The sequence below is a fragment of the Lissotriton helveticus genome, chromosome 3_1 (genome assembly GCF_964261635.1).
Source record: "Lissotriton helveticus chromosome 3_1, aLisHel1.1, whole genome shotgun sequence".
Taxonomy (NCBI): domain Eukaryota; kingdom Metazoa; phylum Chordata; class Amphibia; order Caudata; family Salamandridae; genus Lissotriton; species Lissotriton helveticus.
Window position 1 is genome coordinate 1076750836 of NC_136061.1, and position 26143 is coordinate 1076776978.

Genomic DNA, 26143 nt, shown 5'->3' on the forward strand with positions numbered 1-26143 from the left:
GATACATTGCATTTAAGTAGTCACAAAATTTGCAAATCCTTCAGTGCAATTGCAAAATAAGGAATAGCAAATTTTGCTACTCCTTATTTTGCATCAAACTTGTTTGATACATACCATTTGTCTAATTAACATTCGCAAAGGCCAAAATTCGTAGAATTTTGATCTTTGCGAATGCTAATTAGCTTGATACATATGGCCCCAAGTGAGGCCTGTCTTACGACATGGTGCATCTTTTGCATCACTGCTGCATCGGTTTCATGTGGTACGTTTTTTTTACACCATGACATATCTGCCTAAATGCATCAATTTGTAATGTTGTCGCCTCATAGCAAATCTTTTGCACCGCCGCTGCATCATAAAAGTGACGCACAGTGGCACAAAAGAGGCATACACCTATCATAAATCTGTCCCTAGCATTTTAAATGATTAATCCAGGATGACGATAAGGTGTGGCCTATCCAGAGGTTTGTTTAATGTGAGGCCTACTCAGGATTGCAGATTAAAGTTACGCTTGATGAAGAATACAGAGGAGATAATACATGTAAAGGCCTACCAATGAAGTAAGTAATGTGCACTTTATTGCGCCAGTCATCATAAATGTATCCCTAAGCTTCTTATCTTGTTACAGATGAACCACCATATGTACCATCAAACTATTTTGCATTTCCTAAATAGCAAATTTTAAGGAATAAATAGCAATTCTTTACTATTCCTAATTTGCAATGAGCAAATTGCTAATTGCAAATTACCCATTCATTTCCATGGGCTAGGAGGCTCATAGGAATGAAGGTTGCAATTTGCGATTAGCAATTAGCTCATCACAAAATAGGAATTTTTTCAAGCGTGCAGGGGTATCTCAAGAACACCCTGCTGCACCCCTGAAAAATAAATTTGGGGGCATATGGCACACCTACATGCCCTAAGGGCATGTATGGGCGTCATATGGGACCTTTTGTTTTTTGGAAAAAAATGCTTTTTGAAAAGAATTCGCAATTTACCACAAACTAGAAGTTGGTGGTAGTTTCCAAATCCTTAATATCATTTTTTACATATTTTTTGTTTGATACATTGCATTTAAGGAATCGCAAATTTTGAATTAAGGACATTTTAAGTCATTTCCACATGTGCAGTGTTTTCAAATTATGATTTGAAAATCGTTTTTGGGGAAAAGTAATGGTTTGCAAATTTATGACAAGGACATAATGGTGTATGCTTCTCTATAAGGCATTTCAGTGTCTCTGATGTCATTTTTCCCATATTACATTATAAGACCTTTCCCCATGGAGCACATTCCTTGTAAATATGCTCCCACCTGTGCATGGCGAATTTAGATTTTGACTGTTTGAGTCACATAGCCATGTTAAAAGTGACCCAAAAAAATTGCAAACGTTTTAAAAAAACACATTCATGTGTCTTAAGGACATTTTAAGTCCTTTCCCCATGGACAATGTTTTCTAAGTGGCGCAAAAGAGGCATACACCTATCATAAATCTGTCCCTAGCATTTTAAATGATTAATTCAGGATAACAATAAGATGTGGCCTATCCAGAGGTTTGTTTAAAGTGAGGCCTACTCAGGATTGCAGATTAAAGTTACGCTTGATGAAGAATACAGAGGAGATAATACATGTAAAGCTCTACCAATGAAGTAAGTGATTTCTACTTCATTGCGCCAGTCATCATAAATGTATCCCTAAGCTTCTTATCTTGTTAGACATCAACCGCCATATGTATCATATAACTATTTTGCATTTCCAAAAAAGCGAATTTTAAGGAATAAATAGCGATTCTTTACCATTCCAAATTTGCGATGAGAAAATTGCTAATTGCAAATTACCCATTCATTTCCATGGGCTAGGAGGCTCATATAAATGAAGGTGCAATTTGCGATTAACAATTTGCTCATCACAAATTAGGAATTTTTTTCAAAGGTGCAGGGGTGTCTCAAGAACACCCTGCTGCACCCCTGAAAAAGAAATTTGGGGGCATATGGCGCACATAAATTTTAACAACATTCCTTTACCTCAAAAACGATTTTCAAATCATAATTTCAAAACACTACACATGGGAAAATTACTTAGAATGTCCTTAAGACACATAAAAGCGTTTTTTGATTGCCTTTCCTGCATGGTTGGGTCACTTTTAACATGGCTATGTAACACAAACATTCAAAATCTAAATTTTCCATGCACATGTGGGAGCATATTTACAAGCAATTTGCGCCACAGAGAAAGGTCTTACACTAAAATGAGAAAAATAACATCAGGGACAGTCAATTGCCTTATAAAGAAGCATACACCATTATGTCCTTGTCATGAATTTAAAAACAATTCCTTTTCCCCAAAAACGATTTTCAAATCATAATTTCAAAACACTGCACATGGGAAAATGACTTAAAATGTCATTAAGACACATGAAAGCGTTTTTTGATTGCCTTTCCAGCATGGTTGGGTCACTTTTAACATGGCTATGTAACACAAACATTTAAAATCTAAATTTCCCATGCACAGGTCGGAGCATATTTACAAGCAACTTGCGCCACAGAGAAAGGTCTTACATTAAAATGGGAAAAATAACATCAGGGACAGTCAATTGCCGTATAAAGAAGCATACACCATTATGTCCTTGTCATAAATTTAAATCAATTCCTTTTCCCCAAAAACGATTTTCAAATCATAATTTCAAAACACTGCACATGGCAAAATTACTTAAAATGTCCTTAAGACACATAAAAGCATTTTTTCATTGCCTTTCCTGCATGTTTGTATCACTTTTAACATGGCTATGTAACACAAACATTCAAAATCAAAATTTTCCATGCACATGTGGGAGCATATTTACAAGCAATTTGCGCCACATAATTCATAATTTTCTCCTTAAAGCACACTATTCTCTATCTAAATTAAAGAAATATTTTCTCACCTTAGCAAATACTTTGAGTTTGAAAACAGTCTCAGAAACACACCAATTTGTCTTCAGCAGAGCAAAAGGTATGCACTCCAGAGTCTGCAGCTATCAAAAGCACAGAAATGCTGTAATTCTTCACACATATTTCTCATGTCACCCAATCAAAACTCTTCCCTCACTTTTTTTCAAATGAAAACCCTTCCCCCCTCTGCCCTTTCTGTCTTTTCTGCATGGCAACCACCTCTTGGAAGACTTCTGGTGTTTGCAAGTTCACACAACTTTGTTGCAATTGAACTCTGAACTCTCAGTGCACCTGCATATCCAGTGCATTCTTTCATTTAATGATTTTTTATTGACCATTCAAAATACATCTTTCAAAGAACACATCCGTGCACCCTAACTTTCTGTTTTCAGCAATCAAAATCCACCAATCACTGTTACTGCTTCATGAACACAGAAACTTCACAGTTTTTTTCATTTTAAACTCTCATTTTTTCAACTGCCATTTCATTGCCACACTTCATCTGACTGCAGGAGAACCTTCTCTCACCATGTTTTCTGTCTGGATTGTTGGACATAGTTATATTCACTGGGCTCAAAGGTACGTTGAAAACAGGAAATTACCTAACCTCAATTTACAAGATGTGGAAATTAAGTGGTTTGGCCACAGAGGATTAAAATGTCACCAATTGATACCATTGGTGAAAACCTTTATGCATTTGCCCAAACCTGACCTGTTAATTGTGCACTGTGGAGGTAATGACTTGGGCACTTTGACTGGTGTAGGTCTGGAAATGCTTTTAAAGGACACCTTTGAGCAATTAATGGCACTTTTTCCTCAGACTGCCTTGGTATATTCAAATATATGCCAAAGACAGAAATGGAGGTGGTCAAACCAATTTTGTCCACAAATTGAGAAGTCGAGGAAGCATGTAAACAAATCTGTTTCAGCTTACATGAGAGACCATGGAATGGGCTCCCTGTACAACAATAACTTGCGTTACTACATGCAAGATATCTACAGAGGAGATGGAGTTCACTTCTCAGATGAGGGCAACAGAGTTTTCACTCTGAATTTAAGAATGTGCATTGGTACCTACTTATAAGTACCTAAATGTACCATAAACCCAAAAGCTCTTCTCAGAGCTACCCTACATCTGATCACTCACAATTATTATTTTACTCTAACATTTTTCACTAATTTCCAACAAAGTACGCTCCCTGGGGCGCTACCCGGTACGCGAACCGGGAGCTAACCTCGCGAATTTTTTTTTAAAAATGTTTTTTTTTCGCACATATAAGCCTCCTCACCCACCCTCAGAAAAACTAGGGGGTCAAGATAACTCTACCGTGCCCCCTTCTACCCATTCTGAACATTATTTGCCCTCCATCTTGTATCTTAATTCGACCGAAACACAAAATGGTGGACTCCCGGAACGCTTAAGGTTCGCGAACCGGGGCGCTCAACGGTTCGCGTACCGGGTCGCTCTCTGGGAAGCGCACCATCAAAAAAGGTGGGAAAGTAGTTCACAGAAAAGCCACTGGAGACAATTTCACCAAATATAGATTAGCTCATACTACATACCAATCCCTACCATTTTCACAAATTTGATTGGAATTCCATTTAGTCATTTAGCCTGTAGACCTCTCTAAATACCCTGAGGTAAATTACTTCACAAAACACATCTGAAGTGTTGGAATTGACAACCAATGAAAATGTTACTTTCATTTTCTATTTTTTTTACCTGACATTTCATTGGTTATATACCTGAATATATATAAAGGAAGAGAAGAAAACACAGCCATTTTGACTACTACTTCTTGCTGTACATTTCAATAGTATTTTCACTAATTCCTTCAACTTCTTTCTAAAGGTAAGTTTTTATTTTTAAAACTGAAGTATATTGTGCACTATAAGTTAATATGGTAAACTTTTTCTGATAGATATATACTATCCCTCTGTAGTAGTTATAGATTTAGAGAGACTTCTCTGTTATAGTTATGGATGGAGTTAGGCTTCTCTTGTATAATTATGAATTTACTTACGTTAAATCACATACACTTTTTTATATTCCTACTTCCACTCTGATACTATACACTGCCCAAAGATAAATTCACTGATAAAAAATGCCTATCTAAAATTATTCCCAACATTGCCCATATCTCTACTAATATATATTTTTTTAATCCAAATTTCAGGCAAAATGGAAAGCGAAAACCAAGTTTCTTTTGAAATGGACCTGCAAGAGAGCAGCCAAGAATTGATTGATACAATTGATCAAATTGACATTGAATTTTTCGATGAAACTTGGGACAATGAACTACTGCAATGTGTACAAGCAGTAGATAACCTCCTTGCAAATGAGGACATTTTACACCCTCAGAGACTACAATGTATATTCCATGATAATTATGAAATTTCTGACAATGAAATGTTAGAAAGTTTAATAAATTATGAAACACAATCACATTAAAAAAAAATGCTTAAAAAATAAAGAAAATAAAAAATAATCAACAAAAACAACAATCAATTAACATACAGCATTTGAAAAGTCTATCATTCATTTTTCATTGCAGTACGCTGCCCAGAACGCTTCCCGGTTCGCGGACCGGGCGCTCCCCACGCAAAAAACAAAAAATTTTTTTTGTTTTTTTTGCCCCGCGGGGCCCTTTTAAAACCTCCACATTAAACCTAGGGGGTCAGGGAGGATCTAGTATGCCCCCTTATGGTCATTTTCGCCTTTGTTTTGGCCTCCTCTTGTCTCTCAATCCTACCGAGAGACAAGATGGCGGCCGCTCCGGACTGTTTGGAATGTTGACAGACACCGGAGAGCCAATCAGCTTAGCTACGCGAAGTTCCGGTACGCTTAAGGTCCGCGGACCGGAGCGCTGCCCGGAGCGCGCTTACAGATATATATCTTTTTTTAAACGTTAATTTCTCAAAATCCACTGGAGCACATATATTGAGACCTAGAAAAGGCACATCGGGCTACCAGTCCCTACAATTTTGCCAAGTTTCATGGAAATCCATTCAGCCGTTCGGGCTAAAAGTGAGGCCAACCGCCCTATGGAAAACTCAATGTTAAAAACACGTTTTGGGACCCCACTTTTTTCTCGGCCCCCCCTTGACGAAACCCCCCCAAATTTCCAAGGGCTGCTCAGAAACAAAATGTTCCATTTTCCAGAAAATTTCAGCCAATTCCGTCCACAAACACCAAAGTTATTAGACATAGAATTTTCAAAAATCCCATAGGGAAAAAATCCTAACTATATATACCTACTGGCGACCGCCAGTAGGTAATATATATAAGGAAATATATATATATATATATATATATATGCATAATTAAAACACTAAAGCCCAGATTTGCCAAAGTTTCATGCAGTGCAACTTATCAAGGGAACTTGCTGCACAGTGGTGCGTGAAAGGGTGAAAACAGAAATGCACCATATGTACTAAAATATGGCACACTTCTGCTCTCACTGTACACTGGCCCGCTTGTGTCAGCTTAGCACCAATGCAGACACCCTTGCGCCACACATTGTGGTCAGAAATCATTTTGTGCAGGAAGCTAAAGCTTCCTGCACAAAAGAATACTTTAATGCTTATTTCACTTTGCATGTGTGCTGTAGAATGCAGCATAAATGCAGCAAGGAAGTAAAAGGGAGAAATAAAAAAATTTTCCCTGTCATACCAAGGTCAGGTCAGCACACTATTATGCAGCAAACCAAGATGAACTGACCTGCATGTCCACTAATATATCAGTTTACGTGACTTTGTAAATATCATTGACATTTTATGGCCTTACGTCAACTTGTGTGACACAAGGATGAAATACGTTCTTACTAAACCTGGCACTAAAGCCCTCATTACGAGTAGGGGTTATTTCACCAAGAGTGATAAATCCTGAAAAAATACAGCTACTCACAATTCCAAGTTTCTTTGGTCCCAGATTTATAGTGTCTGCAAATTCTAGACCTGACAATTATGGGTCCGGATACACCAGAGCCTTTCAGATGCTTCAGAGTCAGGGGATGAAGACAGTAGCATTGCCCGTCCCCGCTCGCTTCCTCCAGCAGTCCAGAAGGAGCAGACAGTCCTCACCAGATATTCTCAGGGCTGCCCTGCATCCATTCTTCCAATCTCCTCCCCCCACCTTGCTGACACTTTCCACGTGTTCCCAGTAGGTAAGAAATGCCAGGGACTTTATCCTGGAATGGAGTAAAATGACATGGGGATGGACTGATGTCTCTGAGTTCATGAGTTTATTCTCCATTCTGGAGGGGGGACTTGTAATAGCTAAAATGTGGTCTGGGGAAACCATTTGGAATTATAGCTTCTTGCATCCCACTATACCCCACACTAAATTGTGACCAACTCATATTGAGGATCAGAAGTCTACATGGCATGTTGACTTTCAAAGATTGATGTTTGCATGGTTCGATAAAAATATAAAGACATTTTTATTACAATTGACAGATAATATTGTGAGCCAAAGATTACATTTACATTTGAGGGGTATGTTCTGAGATTACCTTTTTAAAAATAATACAGAAGTTATTAGCTTTAATATTACAGGAAGCACATAATAAAAGCATCTCTTTTTTATCCTTCTTTAAGTTCTGCTTCACCACAAGTAGCACCTTCACAAGTACCACCTTCACAGCACACAAAGAAAGAGTCCCAGAGAAACCAGAGCCACTATTGTAAAAGCAGCACTGACACTGGCCATTAGTCAACCAACTACCACTCCATCTATGACCACAGGCATGGTGTCTACCACCAATGAATCGAATATTACCAGCAAAACCTGCACAAAAACACCCACCCAGGCTGCCTATGGAATTGCGACCACTGCACCTACTCCTTCCATGATAATTACAACTGGAAAAGTCTCTACTTTCCCAAAAATTAATCTGGATAAATTAACCAAAGTTATATGTCTCCATTCTTCATGAAGAAGAGGAAAAAAAGAAAGTATAAGGTCATGAGGTAGCCACATGGCATGGCAGACATAGAGTAGAGTGAAGCCTATCAGCAGAGGAAGACATTTATCATGTACCAGCTGAAGTTCCACTCTCTGTAACAGCTACCTTTGTAGGACACACCTTGTTAGAGACTTCACAATGAACTGCCACGTTGATACTTCATAAGTGAGGTAATCAGAAGAGAAAATTGGATGGAGACTGTGTGACTACATAAGTCAGATGGTGAGGCTCCAAAAATAGCAACAATACACCATTGCGTACAGGTGTGATGAGACAAGAGTTCACTCAATAGCAATATTTGGTAGACCTTGCTGAACAGAAGGCTAAATGAAGTACAATATACTGAATGATGCATCAGTAAGAGAATTCATAAGTATGGTTAATGAGGGACATGCAAGGATTCACATTCACTGGAAGAGCAAGAATATGCTCATGCCTTTCTGGAGGGGCATTTGAAACAAACACCAGGGAGGTCTATCCATACTCCAAACAGCAGGACAAGTAGTCAGTTAACCCCACCATCCACCTCTTCAACACCTTCACAACAGGTCCTCCACATCAGACTACACATAAGGTCTGCCCATACTGCTAACATTCAAGGACAAGAAACTACTCTTGGCAAAAAGTGCTTTCCATACCTGTCTTTAAGGACTTTCAATAATTTTCAGTGATGTGGAGTGTCAGTAGTATATTTAGGAAATTGTATTTAGATTGTTGCTTTGGTTTGTGTGTAGCGTTTTAAGACCTTAACCTGTTGGTGTGTTTCTGCAAATATATTTAAAAATCATTTTGTGATAGAAAATGAAGCAAGGAAAAATATAAAAATTTACTTTGTCTTCCTCTTTCTTCCCATATATAAAAATATCAATGTACCTAGACCAACCCATCATGTACTTGTGTGTCTTCTGCCATTTATTTACACTTTACACATGCCTATATATAAATTAGAAGACATTGGAGTGAAGCAAGCACCCATGCCTGTTTCAGTCAGCTGTTAGCATTATGCCTTATGAAACAAAAATTGGTATGTTATAGGCAAACGTCAATCAGTGACAGTTTTATCTGTGTATGCTTGCAGTATATAGCTGACCTTTTACTCAAATAAAACTTGTTTCACTTTGAGACACATTTGTTACCTGGTACTCATACATAAGGTGGCCACAATGAGTGTTCCATTACAAAATCTTGTTGACACAGCAAATCATAAACCTCTTTCAAGAAATCTTAGGTGTGACACAAAAAGGACATCAGACATAACATGCTTTAAATATCTCATTTTTCATCATTATAATGTGAAAAATTGCTTCTCTCTGTGCATGTACTAGATAGCTAATTTTCTAGCGCCTCAGAGCTATAAGCAGTTTCAAATCAGACTAAATCAAATCATGGGAGAAATCTATATGGTCAGAAAGTAATTGTGGTACAAATGTAGAGCAGGCTTAAAACCACTTAAACCCCTATGTTGCCTATGAAAAAATGCATCCCAGTTCATTAGCAAGCATACCATTCTTATTTTGTAAGGCCAGTAGTATTTGAAATTTCAGGCGATGACTTACCTGCACATTTGGCGCAGCAGCAGACACACTGTCTGCACAGAGATGCTCACCAGGCAGGTGACACTCTCTTATAATGGCACAATGTCTGCCATTTGACATGGAGGCCAGGGTCTATGCTGAACTGATGGGCTGGCACAACATCTATCAATCCTAAAATGAGGCTATAGTTCTAGATAAATATTGATGTTCAACATAAAATGACCCCCTTTTGTACCGCAACATAAAATGAGACATTTGTTAAGTTTTCCCTACAGCAAACATTAGGGCAGCATTGGTGTCTTTGTTTCACATCTTCACATTTATTTGAATGAATTGTTCCACCAGAGTCTCTGATTCTGACTAGAAGGATGCTTTTGGATCTCTGTGCAAGGAAGAGTTAGCACAGGATTGGAATTCACAAAGTTATTTCTAATTTTCCCCTGGAGAACAAGGCACAGCATGTATTTATCTGCCAAACACATACCAACCCATAGAACAGTATTGACCAGGTGAGAGAAATTACCCCCATTTTCACACCATTCGGAACTGCTGTAATGTTGTATAATAAAGTAAAGATAAGTGACATGTGGTACAACAATCATAAACATGCAAAATTACCCTTCTTGGTGCACACAAGTAAATAACTGTCATCTTTCTATTTCAGTATGGAATGCAGCTGTATCAGAATTACTTGAAGCCACTTCAAACAAAAAGTGAACCCAATTCCCAGAATGTGTCACCTACGGTATGCATGATCAGTGTGTTTACAGAAAAGATAAATATGAATTTTAAATGAATCAGTTTCCTGCTGCGATGGGGCAAATACAATGTAATACGAGCTTACCCTAAAGACAATTAAGAACTAAACATCCAGTGTATGTCAGTAGTATAATTCATGCTTATAGAATTACAGAGAAAGTTCACAGTTTAAATCTTAACAGGAGTAAAAAGTATATACTTGTCATGGTACGTTCAGCTTATGAGCACATATTTGCTATGGTGTATGGGTTCAAGTCATGGAAAATAGGTAAAACTGCATCCTACAGGCTAGTAACTTAGCATTGGAAGAGACTGCAGAATTTAAGGAAATACAAAAATGTTTCCAGAGGTATGTCTGGAAACATGCAATAATCTACTGTAAAATGTACTTGTGATTTAAACCCAACCAGAAACCATACTCCTTAAACAATTGGGCACACACAAAGGTACGTCTGCTAAAAAAGGAAAGGGGTGTTTCTTATTGTATGTGGGAGAGTGCTATAAGTAGGTATTTTTAGACCAACACCAGGTTTTACATTTATGCTTGTTATTTCAGAGGGATCATATCAGGTTTCTCCAACCAGTCTAGTGCGAGCTACCAGTAGCTCGATGATACCTTCAGAGTTGCTCACAGCCTTAATTTAAGTTTTTAAAAAAGCACATTGTCACGTTTTTCTTTTGAAGTTAAGGAAAAGGCTGTGTTTATTTTACTTTATTATCTTCAGGCTGCAGATAGCATGGGCTGATAATGAGCAGTGCCGGAGTCAGATTTATGACCCAGTGTACAGAGGGGAAGAACTGCAGCACTGAGGTATTCAAATATTGAATAAGTCCTTAACAAACATACAATTAACCCTTAAGTTTAAGTTTCTTCTATTTCAAAGTGTTGCCTTTATACACAGAAGGAATCTTGCTCCCAGTAGCTGGTAGACCCAGTATCATATTAATAAGAGAATAAAACAGCCATTATTTTAAATGGGAGAAATTTAAGGTGTAGAAAAATGTCCCATATCATGAACATTTTTGCAGAACTTTTTCTGCACTTTAGATTTCTCATGGTTATATGTTTGTATCATACATGTAACTCCACATATAATGAAAGGCATTCCTGTGCCAGTGCCACAAGTACATATCACATAGGCTGTCTGTCACCATACACATGTATCCCATTCATATGCAAAGATGTTCATACATCCCTAAATACCACACTCTCACTGACACAGATGGGAGTCCAGCCATATTCCACTTAGTCAAAGGATTTGATTCAAACAATAATATCTGGGTTTATGGACATTATGTTTACATTGGAATTAGTCATGAGGGTGTGTGGTAACAATGCAGAAGTTGGTAGGCCTTCAGCAACTCACAATGATTTTCAGAGATCAGAAGTAGCTCTCACTAAAGAAAAAGTTAGTAACACCTGGACTATACCAACCGGTCCTGAAGATTGCACTAAACCCTGAGCTGGGTCACTCTAGGGCAGAAAAATGTTGATGTTGTAAAGGGCGAATATTTTCCAAACTCCTTCTGTTTTTAAAACTATCCACTGTGGGTACCAGAATACAACTGACATTCAGCCCACCATGAGATAGTTTTACTCTCTCCAGACTCTCTCTATATATATATATATTCACTGAAAAAACTATAGGTTTTAGGGGTGTTATAGTTAGCTTGACATTTCACTCGTACAAAACCATTGAAATTCCTCCCTTATAGTTCGTTGTACTAACTATAACTCGCGCGCCCGCAATACACTGCTGATGATGTCACATATTACATCATTCAGGACATGGTCAGTGACACCACTGATGACATCACTGATGACATCTCAAATGATATCACCGATGACATCACTGATGACATCATTCAGTGAATGTGGTTTGGTTTGTTATTTAAATAGGTATTATATATGTAGCAATACGCTTTGAAGAATGAGTGGATATATAAATATAAATATCTGGATGGAGGATATAGTAGCTGTGTCATTGACTGTTTACTTGACTAATTTATAATGTCTCACTAAATATATTGGATAGTGAGTGAAGTGTGTGAATATCTGTATCACTTTGTCAGTTGTTGTGTAAACTGCTGCACCAGTTTGTTACTAGCTATGTTAAAGTCTATATTAGTTATTGATTAGTTAACTGAGTATTTGTATGGGAGAGTGAATGTGTGTGTAGTTTGGTGTGGTGTGTGACTGCTCAAAGATGTGTGAATAATTGATTCAGTAGGTATATGAGGTTAAGAATACATGTTATAACAGTTGTTTGGGTGAGTGAATATCTTTAAGGGTGAGCAAATATATCTCTCAATGGTACATGTCCAACAAAGTAGAAAAATAAAAGGCATTGTATGTGTCAGTTGTTGTATAAAAATAAGTATACATAAGACTCGATGATTGTATGACTCACTGTATGAATAAGTGTATACTTGTAATAGTGATTTTATAACACACTAAGTATGAGTTACTATATATATGAATAAATGAAGTGGTGTTTGTATAAGTGTGTAGCTGAGTAAATGTAAGTATGATCCATTGTTTGCATAAGTGAGTAGGATGAATGCATAAGTGAATAGGATGTGTGCTGGTGTGTAATGTCGATATAGATGTATAAGTATATTTGATAGTGTTCTATTGATCATTGACAGCATGAGTGAGTGAATCTATAGGTAAGTGTTTCGATGTGTGTGTAGATCTAAGAATCAGTGAGTGGGTTTTTAGAAACTTGTATTGGTGTGTCAATGGTTTCAAATATGGTACTTCATATTTTATAATGAGTGTTGAAAGGATATACTACTGTATGATGAGGTGTATCTGATTGTCACATGGATGATGTCATCAGTGATGTCTTCAGTGATGTAATTTGAGATGTCATCAGTGATGTAATCAGTGATGTCACTGACCATGTCATGAATGATGTAATATGTGACATCATCAGCAGTGGATTGCGGGCGCGCGAGTCATAGTAAGTACAACTAACTATAACGGAGGAATTTCAATGGTTTTGTACGAGTGAAATGTCCAGCTAACTATAACCCCCGTAAAACCTACAGTTTTTTTGTGAATTTCTAAGGTTTTTTAAATGCTAATCCCTAACTATACTAAGACTGAAACCTATGGTTTTTTCAGTGAATGTCAAAGATTTTTTAAATGCTAATTCCTAACTATAACATGTCTAAAACCTATGTTTTTTTTAATGTATTTATTATATTTTTTTTCATATTGTTGTACTGCATTTTTTTATCTATTTAGTTTTAGATATCTTATTTTTTAAATTACATTACACAAATTTAATACAAATATAATTTTTAAATTAAGAAACATATATATTTTTTATTATTTTATATTCTTTTAAATATATTTATATTATTTTCTTTATTGTTTTTTTTTTCATTTTTGTTTTTGGAGTCGCGCACCCAAAATGCACCTTTCTCGTTCACTGCGCTCAACTTAGCCTCCATTTTAGGATTGTTGTGTAGGATCCGCGTAGGATGTGCGACGGGTACGAATTTTCCTACGCGATTGCTATGCGACTGGTACGCTACTTGTGGCGCATATGTGACATATACGTATTAGGCAACACGACGGTCACGCGGCTCCGCATGATGTCATACGCATGTTGGACGCGGTGGGTACGCTACTCCAGCGAAATGTCCCAAAATATATATATATATATATATTTATTATAAATATTAAGACAAGACATTATCTGAGCTAATCATAAAAATAATATTCATTAACTTTCAATAAAGTTACATTACTTTTAAATGCAATTTTGCGATGTCACGTTGGGTGCATGCTGCCTGTGTGCACGGTGCGCGTACCCCATGTGACTTCAAAAAAAGACATTTGATTGGCTCATAGCACTGCCTATTCTAACTATTAAAGGACCCCATCCATTTCAATCATTCTTCTTAGACTTTCTTGGGAGGAACATCTCTCTGCTGGGAAGAACCTTTTTTGTCAAATTGGACAACTATTATTAGTTACAATGGCTTCAGGACAGCAGCCACTACCTGATTCAGACAACTCTTCAGATTAGGAATTTGTTCATGAACCTCCACCTCCTGAGAGGTACACCTCAGTTGTGTGGAAGTTTTTTTCTATAACGGAGGGACAGAAGATAGTCAATGCTGTGAAGGTGAATCTGCAAAAGGGTGTTGTCAAGAGGTGACCCCGTGAAGAAATACTCTTGCGGGACCGCGAGTATGATGAAACATCTAAAAACACAGCATCCTGTGAACTTGGCAAGGGAGGAATGTAGAAAATTGGCTCAAACCCTGTAGTGTAGTTCCTATATTCCTAATAGGCTCTGCACATTGGAATAATATATCCTATACATTTGACACAGGACTTATGTCAATAGGTCTCCATCAAATACACTAAACTTAATTGTCTGTGTGCCAGCTAACTCAGAGGTCACTAGAAACTTTCTTGAATAAACAAGCAGGGATTAGTTTCTGACAACCGCATAAATATGACAGCTTTGTTTCCCAAGAATAAGAATATATCTCTCAGAGTCGTGGAAACAATAGATAACTAGTTCACTCAGTCAAACATGCATGCTTCTTTTCTACAGAGTTGCAGAGAAATAGTGAGACGGGTGTTTTCAATAAAAAGGGTTTATTGAACAGTCTTCTTTCTCATGCAAGAGAAGTGAACTGCTACAATCGTTAGGCAGACGGCAAAGTATAATGCGTACAGCGTAAACAGTAATATGAAATAATACTGTAAGAGCATTGTATGGTTTCTAAGCCATATATAAATACATACATAAATAACATAGACTAAAATACTCAACTGCTGCTTCTGAAATACGCCTAACTCCAACGTACCTAACCTAAGTCTAGTACGAGGGAAGAAGTAGGAATTGTTTAGCATAGGTTTAGTTTTTGCCAAGAATCTAGCAAAGGTTTCTCTAGGTTCTAATCAGCTCCATACCTCAGAATGAAGGAGGTCTGGTATCTCTTTCTCGGGGGCTTGATTTCCCAACACCCTGCAAGGGGAGCCGGAAACACTGGAGCTAGATTCTAGGCAGGAGAAAGGCAGCTTCCTGATCAGTGTATCAGCTGGAGAGTCGGCTTCCTTCGGCTCTTGTTGTAGCGAGCTGCATCGGGCAAGTAGGTCTTCGAACTGCTCCCAACCACCGTATCTTGCTATAGCAAGTGAAGGTATATGTATACCTTGAAGGTGTTTAGGAATGCCATATTTTGATGTAAAGTCGGGCATATGAACGTCATAAATGAAACCATGGAGAATAGTTGTTCATTGTAAAGTAACTGAGTTCTTGGAGAAATCAATATTCAAGCAAGGGGAAGTTCCCTAACAGCTTAAGCTGGTTTTCCAAGAAATCGTTGTGATGTTTGGTGAACGGATGGAAGTAGCCATGCCTTTATTTGGGTAGCATGAGCTATGCCTAAATAAGGGCTTGATTTATATGCCTATTTAAAGGCAATGTGAATTGAACCTATATAACGGCATGTCTCGGGAAAATGTAATTGAGCCTAAACGCCACAAAACAATCCCTCTGTCTACAGTTCCTAGCACCTCTGCTGCTATGTCTTCTGAACGTCTGGACATTCGTCCTCAATTTGCCAACACCAAAATACACTGCATTAAGTGTAATAGATTGCTCTGCTATGGAGAGCAGTCTGTTGATTTGGTTTGTCGAACACTAGAGAATCATCAGTGATAGATTTTTTTCCCCTGAAGTTTGTTTTGTTCCTCCAGATGTCTTTTTTTTCCTTTTAAAAAAACCCCGAAAAAATCAAAAAATCGTTCAAAAAAAGTACAACAAAATATAAAACAAAAAGAAAAATGTTATTTTCAAAACTAACTTCTCTGGTTAAAAAAAGAGTTACTTGTATGATAGTGTGTGAACGTTTAGACGAATATATGTGTAGTGAATAATTGACTGAAAGAATGCATTTGTGATGTATGGTGAATGTATAATTGCAGAACTATAAAGAAGTGCTCCAGCATGACACTGTAAGCTCTTTAGTTGCAGTGTGCTGTGGTACTTCCGAAGCACATATGTACATAAATATGTTGCAAGTCTATGCTTCTCTCTGCACTGCTGCTCAAACTGTAGCCATGTGGTGGCACAGGCACCCTTGCACCAGGGTGCAAGGATATCTGTGTCGTGTGCAGTTTGTTTTTGTGCAAGAAGACACACCTTCCTGCACAAAAACAATCAGTGAAGGCATTTTTCTCCTTCAATGTATGCTGTACAATGTAGCATATATTGAAAGAGAAAAAATGAGGAGAAATGAAAACAATTCTCCTTGATGTGCCTTGCTACACCAATTGGAGGATGGTGTAGCATTCACAAACATGTCCAGAAATATGATTTCTGATCAATCTGGACATGTTTCTTGTTCTATGAGTGTTCTGTGTAAACACGCACAGCAGCACCCATAGAACGCCCTGCCCTTTCAATGCAAAGTGGTATGTATGATGAGGTTGTATTTACATGGAGAAGAAAAGGTACACAGACTGCCTTTTCCTCTTGTTGTAAATATGAAAGAGTGTCTTGTGCTATAAGTATAATATACATGCAATGTATATAAAGACATTAATTTATACTAGGGTTAATGGCTAGTCTAATCATTAACTATATGAGTAATTAGTAGAATAATTTCAGTACTGCAAATAGAGAACAAGATAAATGTATAAGTACTTATGTTTTGGCAAACTAATAGAACATGTTTATAGATTAGTGAAGGGAAGGGATAGGCCTAATGTGACATGTGCAAACCCACTCTGTGATGGGTTTTAAGTTAAGGAATTTTGGGGCATATCAACAAGGGGGCTTTAAAAAATTATCGCCGCTTTTGCGGCCGTTTTGGCCGAAAAGCTGCGATAATTCTAACGTCCTATTAGCTGTTTTCTACGGACATATAAATCTTTAACAAGCAGAAAATGAAGTGAACAACTACCAATTTGGTTCATATCTTCAATCTGATCAAATTTCAATTTTTAAAATTCAATACCATCTTTATTCGCATAATTAACAAAATCCACAACTTTGCCCATTGCTCTATTAACGAAACCTTTTTCTGCATCCAAATTACACCTTAAAATTACCCGACAGTTTCTACATGCATATAGATTCTTTTCTAAACCAGCAGTTTTAGATATCGATTTTTCTAAAGAATCCAATTTTGTCTTCAATTTTTCTGTCAAAATAATACTGATTCCTTCATGCTCTATTTTATTGATGGCTTCCATTTTTATTATTTCTTCATTTTCCAGCTTCAAAAGTTATGTTATGTTATGTTATGTTATGTTAAAAGCATTTATACAGCGCACGGACACCAGGCGGTTTCATGGCGCTAGTGACGAAGAGGTAATAATGGACATGTGAATTACTTGTAGGCTTGCCGAAACAGATGCGTTTTAAGAAGTGTCCTGAAGGAGACGTAACTGGGGGAGAGTCTAAGTTCACTCGGAAATGAATTCCATAGCCTGGGAGCCAAAAAAGAGAATCTAAGGCCACCATGTTTTTTCCGCTTATATGAAGGAATAACAAGCAGGTTATGGTGGGAGGAACGAAGGGCACGAGAAGGGGCATAGCGATGTATTCTGGAGGCAATGAAGGCAGGGCCCTGATCAGAGAGAGCCTTAAAAATAGTACACCCGAGTTTAAAGATGGAGCGGTTGGCCACCGGGAGCCAATGAAGGTTCCTCAGTAGTGGAGAGACATGTTGATGTTTAGATTGGCGGAAAACAAGCCTGGCAGCTTGATTTTGCACCAGCTGCAGACGATGAAGCTGGTAAGCAGGAATGCCGACATAAAGAGCGTTGGCGTAATCAATACGAGAGGTGATTAAGGCCATGATGACAAGAATAAGAGCCTCCGTGGTCAGAAACCTACAGATTTTTCGAATTCTGCGAAGATGAAAAAAGCAGGAAGAGGTAACAGCATTAATCTGAGATTTCATAGAAAGATCTTTGCAAATGATAACGCCAAGACTCTTAACCGAGTCCGCAGGGTGGGGGGAGAACCCAAAGGGGAAGGCCAAAAGCTAGCATTCCAAGGGTTGGCATGCCCTCCAGTTAGAACGAGCTCCGTCTTCTCGGGGTTAAGCTTCAACTGGCTATGATACATCCAGTCGCTAATAGACAGCATGGTGGTTTGAAAGTTAGTGCGGGATGCTAAGGTGGAGTCAAGTTTGAAGACCAGCTGGAGGTCGTCGGCATAATTAAAGACGGAGACCGGGCTATTACAGAGGGAGGTTATCAGGGGGTGCATGTAAAGATTGAACAAGAGGGGCGATAAAGCAGAGCCCTGAGGGACTCCGCAGGTAAGATTGGAGTGGGATGCCGCGAAGGAGGAAAGGTGAACCGCCTGGGAGCGCTGATGCAGAAAAGATCTAATCCACTTCAGCGCCAGGCCTTCGACGGCAGCATTGTTGTCACGGTCGATCAGGAGTTCATGATCGACCGTGTCGAAGGCCGCCGATAAATCCAGTAACACCAGAGCCTGGAAGATGTTATTATCAGCGCCCTTCCTAAGCTCGTCAATCACAGCCACGATGACAGCCTCGGTGGAATGGGCTGGCCTAAAGCCCGCCTGCTGAGGGTCAAGGAACTGAGAGTTTTCAATGAATAATCTTAGGCAATGAGTGACATGGGCCTCCAGAATCTTCCCAAGATACGGGAGTAACGAGATAGGGCGGAAGTTACTTAGGATTAAAGGGTCGGCATTGGGCTTTTTTAGAATGGGGACCACTACCGCACATTTGAACGAGTCTGGAACTATGCCAGTTGCTAAGGAATTGTTAAGCAAGGAGAGCGGAGGGTCCGGACAGGCAAGAAAGACCTCCTTAAGTATCTGAGGAGGACAGCAATCATGAGGAGAGCCCGAGCTTACTTTGTTCAGGAGAGCCTCAAAAAGTTGTTAATTGAATATAGAACACTCTCACAGTGCTGGCATTACGCAGATTACAAATTTGTTTTTTGCAATTTTCATGTATATTTTCTCAGGAACTATATTTTCATTTGGAAACAAATTGTAAAGTAACCGACTCTGCAAAGCTTGTTTGCCATGTTCTGTCAGTAGACCAATTCTTATATCTTGAAGAATAGTTCCATAATCAACATCATTTGCCTGTCGCATATTTGTAATGAGTTCTTTGTATTCAAAATATGATCAAATGTTAACATTTCCAACACTACCCAGAGACTTTCTGGTGTCTTCATGCACAAGTGTTTTAAATACTGGTAGCGTTTTCCTCCTTGGGGCAGGAAGTGGATGCCATCAGCCATCCGTAATCTGCAGAGGATTTGTACATCCCTGAATACAGGGAGCTCACCTGTGTTTTGCCGCCACCGCCAGGAGTCACAGCGGTCTCACCTTTGGGGGCATTCCGGAGCAGTTTGTGGTCTTGCCGCCACCGCCAGGAGTCATTGGGGGCCATCCTTGAGCAGGGAGACGCCGGAGGGGAGTTAAACTACAACTTCCAGCATCCCCTGCACCACACAAGCCGCGCATGCCGCGCATGCAGTCAGCGCGCCAGGAGGCGCATAAAGGGACGCTTGGGCTACTGCGGCGCGGGACGAGTGCGGGACGAGCGCGGGACGAGTGCGGGAGCTGCCCGGGCCAAGCCCGGGCCAAGGGCGGGCCCGTTTAAGCCCGGAAGAGGACGGGACAGGAGCGCCCTCTTTTTGCCTGCAAATTAAGGTTAGTGCACCTAAATACCATCTTGAACCTCGTTGGAGTGGCAATCTGATTACCAACTACCTAGAAAAGCCACTTTTTCTTTTAGACCCTGCTATGGCTATCATTAAGGAACCAAAGGGGAGGAAGTCCAATAAAGGTGGCTCTCTTATGGGTACCCTGGATCATTTTATCACTAGGGCATCATCTGTGCTCTCTCGGGAAATTGAATTAACCGAAAAAAGGCTGTCATTGGATTCTGTTTTTGATAAACGGTCATCTTTGGGTCCGCTGTCCTATGCAGTGTCCCCAAACCATCAACCTGGGACTAATATTGGTCCAATAGGAGCTAGCAGTGATGTGGGAAATCCACTACAAGGCAGTGAAGATTTGTGTACCCTATTAGACATTACGAACGTTGCACCAGCCTGCCCAAGCACGCTTGACCCTAATCACGAAGATTTGGGCCAGTTAAACTTAAGGTCAAAAACGAGATCCAAACCGAACTCTAAAACTGAGGCCCTAAAGGTGGTAGCAGATCCAGCTGTGAAAAGGAAACAGGGGGGTGCACAACTTATAAACAAGAAAGTGAAGACTCAAAAAAGGAATATTGAGGGCGAGGGACCAAGCACAAGACCCTTGAATACCCCAGTAACAAGCCCAAAGACTATTCAATCGGCTACTGCTGTAATGAACTTCAGTGATGTGGGCCCTACAGAGCTGGGAACTGCATTCTGGATTAAATTGGAACTTATTTTTACAAAGACTTGTCTTCCCTTATACGACAGACTCACCCTGATTGAAATTAGACTTTTGCATTTAGAGTCACGGTTTGATTCCGCCCAGGCACGGGTAGACCCAGACGACATAGGGGGTGATGGTACTTGTGACGGGTGCAGCAAAATGGTAACGGAGAAGGCAACTTTAATAATCTGCCTATTAGCAACAACACACTTGCTGCATTTTCTTTGGTGGTAAACAACAATCCTCCCCCCAATGTTATCCCGCCACCATTAAGGGAAAGCAATATAGATAACAGCGAAGCTCAACCTAGAGGGGGGTATCTGGGGGAGTGATAGGTCGTGTAGACCAACAATTTCAAGCCAGCAGAAACACTCCTGAGGATGGGCTTGTAAAAGCCCTACCCTGCATTGATCTCCCCCCAGAGTCATTACCATATGTGGTGGTGCTTGCAGGGGTTCCAATGTTAATTAAGGGGAAAAATGAGGAATACACTGAACTTAAAAATAAATGCATACATTCGCTCAACCTTAACAGGCCTCTTCCCCCACAGGTCTCTGGTGAAATAATGTTTGCAAGACGAGTTGACTGGGTAGGGACTTGACCAAAAACCATTGCGGGTAACTGTGTAATAATTAACTTTAGGAATTACCGTGCTGTTGACTACATCTCTAATGGGGCTTCAGTTCGGCCTAAAACACAAATCTAACCCTTACATCTATCTTATTTTTATCCTGCTCCCCAGTTGGGTCTCAAACGATATAGAGGCGGGCAGTCTTGGGGGGCTCGAAATATGCTACCGCACAGAGACCAAGAGGGGGCAATAAATTGGAAGGGTCCGTATTCACCTATCCCTTTACTTTCATTGATTCCTCAAACTAACAGGTTTAGTATCTTAGATCAAGTGGATTGATGCCTGAGAGCCAGTAGTCCCTACCCTCAAAAGCTAATGATCCAGGCCCCCAAGTAGAGATAGTGGGGAGTAATGTTGATGTTAACACTCCCTACGCTTTATTTATTCCCCAACAAGAGGGTGCAGGGGGTAGGGCGGTAATTGGGGCTAATGTTGGGCAGATCAAGGGGAGGGATCACTCAACTGTGGACTTAGGTGCCCTATCTCTTGAGTTACAGGAGGAGGCATGTGGAACTACTGATCAGCTGTTAATAGATGAGGACAAAGAAAGAATGCAAGAGATCGAGAGGCCAACGTGTGTCAGTGGGGTAGAAAGTGATCAATATAGCCCAATGAAAGGTTTAGGTCCAACTAGCACCAGGGCAATGGATGGTAGTATTAAAATCCTGTCCTGGAACCTGGCAGGGATTAGAAAAAAATTATCTTTGCCTGAGTGGGGTTCTTTTATAGAAAAACACGATATTTGCTTGATGCAGGAAACGTGGGCGTTGGAAGAGACTGAGAGGGCCGGTTTTGCCACTTTTAATATTTTGGCTATAACACAGGGTAGGGGCAGACCCTCGGGTGGCCTCACCATATGGGTGGGCACGCATTTGGGTGCCAAAGTAGCTCATATTCCAACTAACTCACCCGATGTCCAATGTGTCCTTCTAACTCTCCCAGATTGCCCTACTTAACATCTATTCCAGGCCTACGCAGAGTGGGCAAGAATCTGGCACTATCGACATACTAAGGCAGTTTATCCTGACCCTCGATCCAACAGTAGCCCTATTAGTTGGCGGAGATTTTAATTGCCAATTTGAACCTCTTAGTAACCTAGACACGGGTGGACTAGCTGATGAGGATCAGCATTGGCGTATTCCAGAACCGCAGATACCACCTGCCAGAGCATGGACCCCGCTCCTTCTCTAAATTAAATCATTTTCCCTTACAGCGTCCCTGCGGGCGTGTAATGGGAGGGTAGAACCAGATAGACCGGGCTCATCAACCTTCAATAAAATAGGGCAAATTTCCATTATTGATTACATAGTGCTTGAAACCAGACATTGGGATGCGGTCTTAGATTTCAGGGTCTATCCGAGGAACGACAGTGACCATAATGCTCTGGTCCTGACATTGAAACCTGGTAGTTTTGGGCTGTCCAACGCCGCCCCTGAACCTTATGCTGCTCAACCGCCCCTCCTGCTATCTAACAATAGACGGAGTGTCAAATGGTCATACCTTCAGGGCTCTCCGACCAAACTTGCAGGAATATACCAGCTGGCATTACCGCAGCTGATAGAAATGGGGGAGATGTGAGAAAAGGATCCCGACTGAGATTCTCAGACAAGAACTTTGGAAATTCATAAGCAGTTGGTAGCCAAACTCTCTGAAGTGTTCTACCCATATGCCAGTAAGAAGGCAACCCCAGTTCTAACCCATCCTTGGTATGTAGCATCCTGTCGGAAAGCAAAAAAAGATTTACTAACCGCAATAAAAGAAAAGGATAGAACCTGCATTAAGCAGGTTATTAGTAGGGAAAAGAAAGACTGGGAGGCAGATAGATGGGAAGAACTAAGATCAGCACTCTCACGCAAGGATTCCAAGTCATTTTGGGCCATTGTTAGCTCTGAGGTGCGTGATGGTGGATTAGCGCCGGTATCGAACATAGCACCTGTGGTCTGGGAAGCCCATTTCGGAGCCCTTTAGGCTAATTCCGCTGAAGAGGCCTTCTTGATCCCTACCCCCGGATCCCTCCATGAGTATTGATTGAAGGGGCCATTGGATATTATGATGGGTGAGGCTGAAGATACCCACTTGCTCTTTACCCCAGGACCCCTCCATGAGCATCGATTGGAGAGGCCTTTGGATTCTGCGCTGGGTAAGGTTGTAGTGGCCCCCTTGCGCGCCATATCAGGAATCCCCCATGAGTATCAACTGGGTGGGCCCTTGTATATCACGCTTACTGAGGTTGAAACCGCAATAGCCAAACTTTTACCTAACAAGGCGCCTGGCTTAGACAAGCTGCCTGGGTATTTATTTCGGTCTCAACCAAAGATTTGGGCACCATATTTGGTTGTTTTATTTAATGTGATACTCAAGGGGATGGACCCGCCAGATACCTGGCTTGGAGCAGAGATAATCCCTGTCCACAAAAAAGGCTGCCCCCTAACTCTGTCTAACTATAGGCCCATCAGCTTGATAGACACTACACAAAAACTGATGGGCAGGATCATCGTGGACAGAATTCAGGGCTGGATAGAGGAAAAGGAGATATTGGCTACACTCCAGGCTGGGTTCAGGATGGGTATTTCTACCTTAGATCAAATATTTAGTCTCCAGGTACTATTTTGGAAAACGGTGAGAGTGGAGGGTGGCAGCCTCTACCTCATCTTTGTTGACCTGCGGGCCGCATTCGATTTAGTGCTGAGGGAAAAGCTGTGGAGAGAAGTAATAGATCTGGGCCTACCCACCTATTTGCTGAATGTCTTGATTAGACTCCACACGGGTAATTATGCCCAAGTTAGGTGTGGGAGACATGGTGAACTGTCGGCTCGTTTCCCTGTGAAGAAGGGGGTACGCCAGCGGTGCGTCCTGGCCCCAACCTTATTTTATCTTTACATAAATTAGCTAGTAGACCATCCCTTAGAGTAAAAGATAACGATGCCCCAAGGCTATCGTCCGGGCCGGTGCCCACTCTGATGTTTGCGGATGACACTTTGTTGTTGTCCAAAACATCAACGGGCATCCAACGCACCCTGGACGGTTTCGCAGCATTTTGTGTACTGCGTGGGTTCGAGATAAACTTAGATAAAACAAAGTTTATGATTTTTAATCCTCTCAAACAGACCCGTCCAAACCCACTTTTGAATGGTACTCCTCTGGAAAGAGTTATGACATTTAAGTACCTAGGTATTACTCTAACGGAAAATCTTGACTGGGGATTTCAGATAGCAAAGGCAGCCCTTAGGTTATCCCAAGTGGTGGGCGGGATTGGTAAAGTCCACAGACTCTCAGATTTAAAGCCAGCGGCTCCGGTTGTAGACATTTATAGACTTCAGGCCAGAATGGCTTCTATTTACGGGGCTGAATTATGGGGACACCAACGGGTAACCAGGCACACGATGGTACAACACGGTTTTATGAGGAATTTACTGGGTCTACCAGCCAGCACACCGCTCATTTCCCTACGTATGGATCTGGGATTAGATTGTATAGAAGAGGCAGTAGCAGTACGGCCAATGCTTTATTGGAAAATATTATGGTCAGTGCCTGAATTGGCTACCAACAAAGAAGAACTCATAGAGGTGTGGGCTTCTTTAAAAACCAAGAACAGCCCGTGGCTTCTACACATCAGGCCACTTAGCAATCGGATTGGCCTACCTGAGTTGTGGGATAATCCCAAAGAAAGTTGCCCAGGGATTACTAAAGCAGAGCTGTTACGCCATTTTAGGTACCAGAACCTATTATCCTTACAGAGGTGCACTACTATGGGAAGACTGACGGTAGAGTTCCTCCAAGTGAAAACTGAATCTAGAATGGAGGATTTTTTGGATGTAATTTATCCCCCACTTGTGAGGAAACTCTACATGCAGTTTAGGATTGGTAGCCTCCCACTTAGGGCATTTACCTCTAAATGGGCTAATACAGAGAATATTATGTGCTCGGCATGTAATTATAAGCAAGAAGGTGTATCCCACATTTTGTTTTTTTGCCCTGCTTAATACTGGTTGATCCCACTTTGTAAGAACTTAGGCTTCAGTCAATGTGCCCAAGCTTGTAGGGTCCTAAGGTATGACACCCACCCCCATATTGTTTTTGCTGTCTCACGGTTTTTATTTGGTATGTGGCGCAGAAGGAAAAGTTTCTTATAATATCATTGTTTATTTACATATTTTATTATGTATATCTTGATAACTACAAAGGTTTCATCGATTTTTAGGCTTCAATTTTATTGGAAATACTATTTATTGTTCTATTTACTCTGTGCTTGTATGTATGTATTTTATCTGCACTTTTATGGTCTGTGATGACCGAAATAAAGTTATCAATGATGATGATGATGATGATACTAACTGGGGAATTGTAGGCCTGAAACACAAGTGTGAAGGTGGTTAGATCACTACATGCATAGTCCATAGGAGTTTGAAGCAGTACATGTGCTAAGACTCTGAATCGCTGCATAAGTACTTGGATAATGACTGAATGATTATAGTACTAATCCACACATAAAGTTACCAAATGCTTCTCTCACAATGCTTTACAAATCAACACACACTCACAGTGTGATTCTAGAGAAGCAATACTATTTACTAGTCTAGAAGAGATAAGATGACTGCACACATTTCACATATTTCATTACTACTTTTGAGAGTACAAGCCTGACACATTTTAAAATACAAAATCAATGATTGCTTTAAAATTCTACAAAAACTTGGCTACAGCATATGTTTTTAACCAGTTATGTATCTGCAAGCACATAAAGTACCCACAGGCTTCTTTCATGACAGTTCCCAAATGTACACAGACTCACAGTGTGATTCTAGACAACCAAGACTATCCCTTGGACTTTATCAAAACACATTGACTGATCTACAAAAACTAAGGTGACAGCACCAGCACACATTCCACATATTTCATTACTGCATTTCAGTGTTA

At 40.2% G+C, this 26143-nt stretch overlaps 1 protein-coding gene across 3 annotated transcripts in view; it reads left to right on the forward strand.

Moving 5' to 3' along the window:
- Positions 1-26143, forward strand: part of GRB14 (growth factor receptor bound protein 14) — a 709931-nt gene that overhangs the window by 543561 nt on the left and 140227 nt on the right. For all 3 annotated transcript variants that reach the window (XM_078681642.1, XM_078681641.1, XM_078681644.1), the window contains one exon: positions 10095-10175. In XM_078681642.1, coding sequence (XP_078537768.1) covers positions 10095-10175 — 81 coding nt within the window. The remainder of the gene's footprint in view (positions 1-10094; positions 10176-26143) is intronic.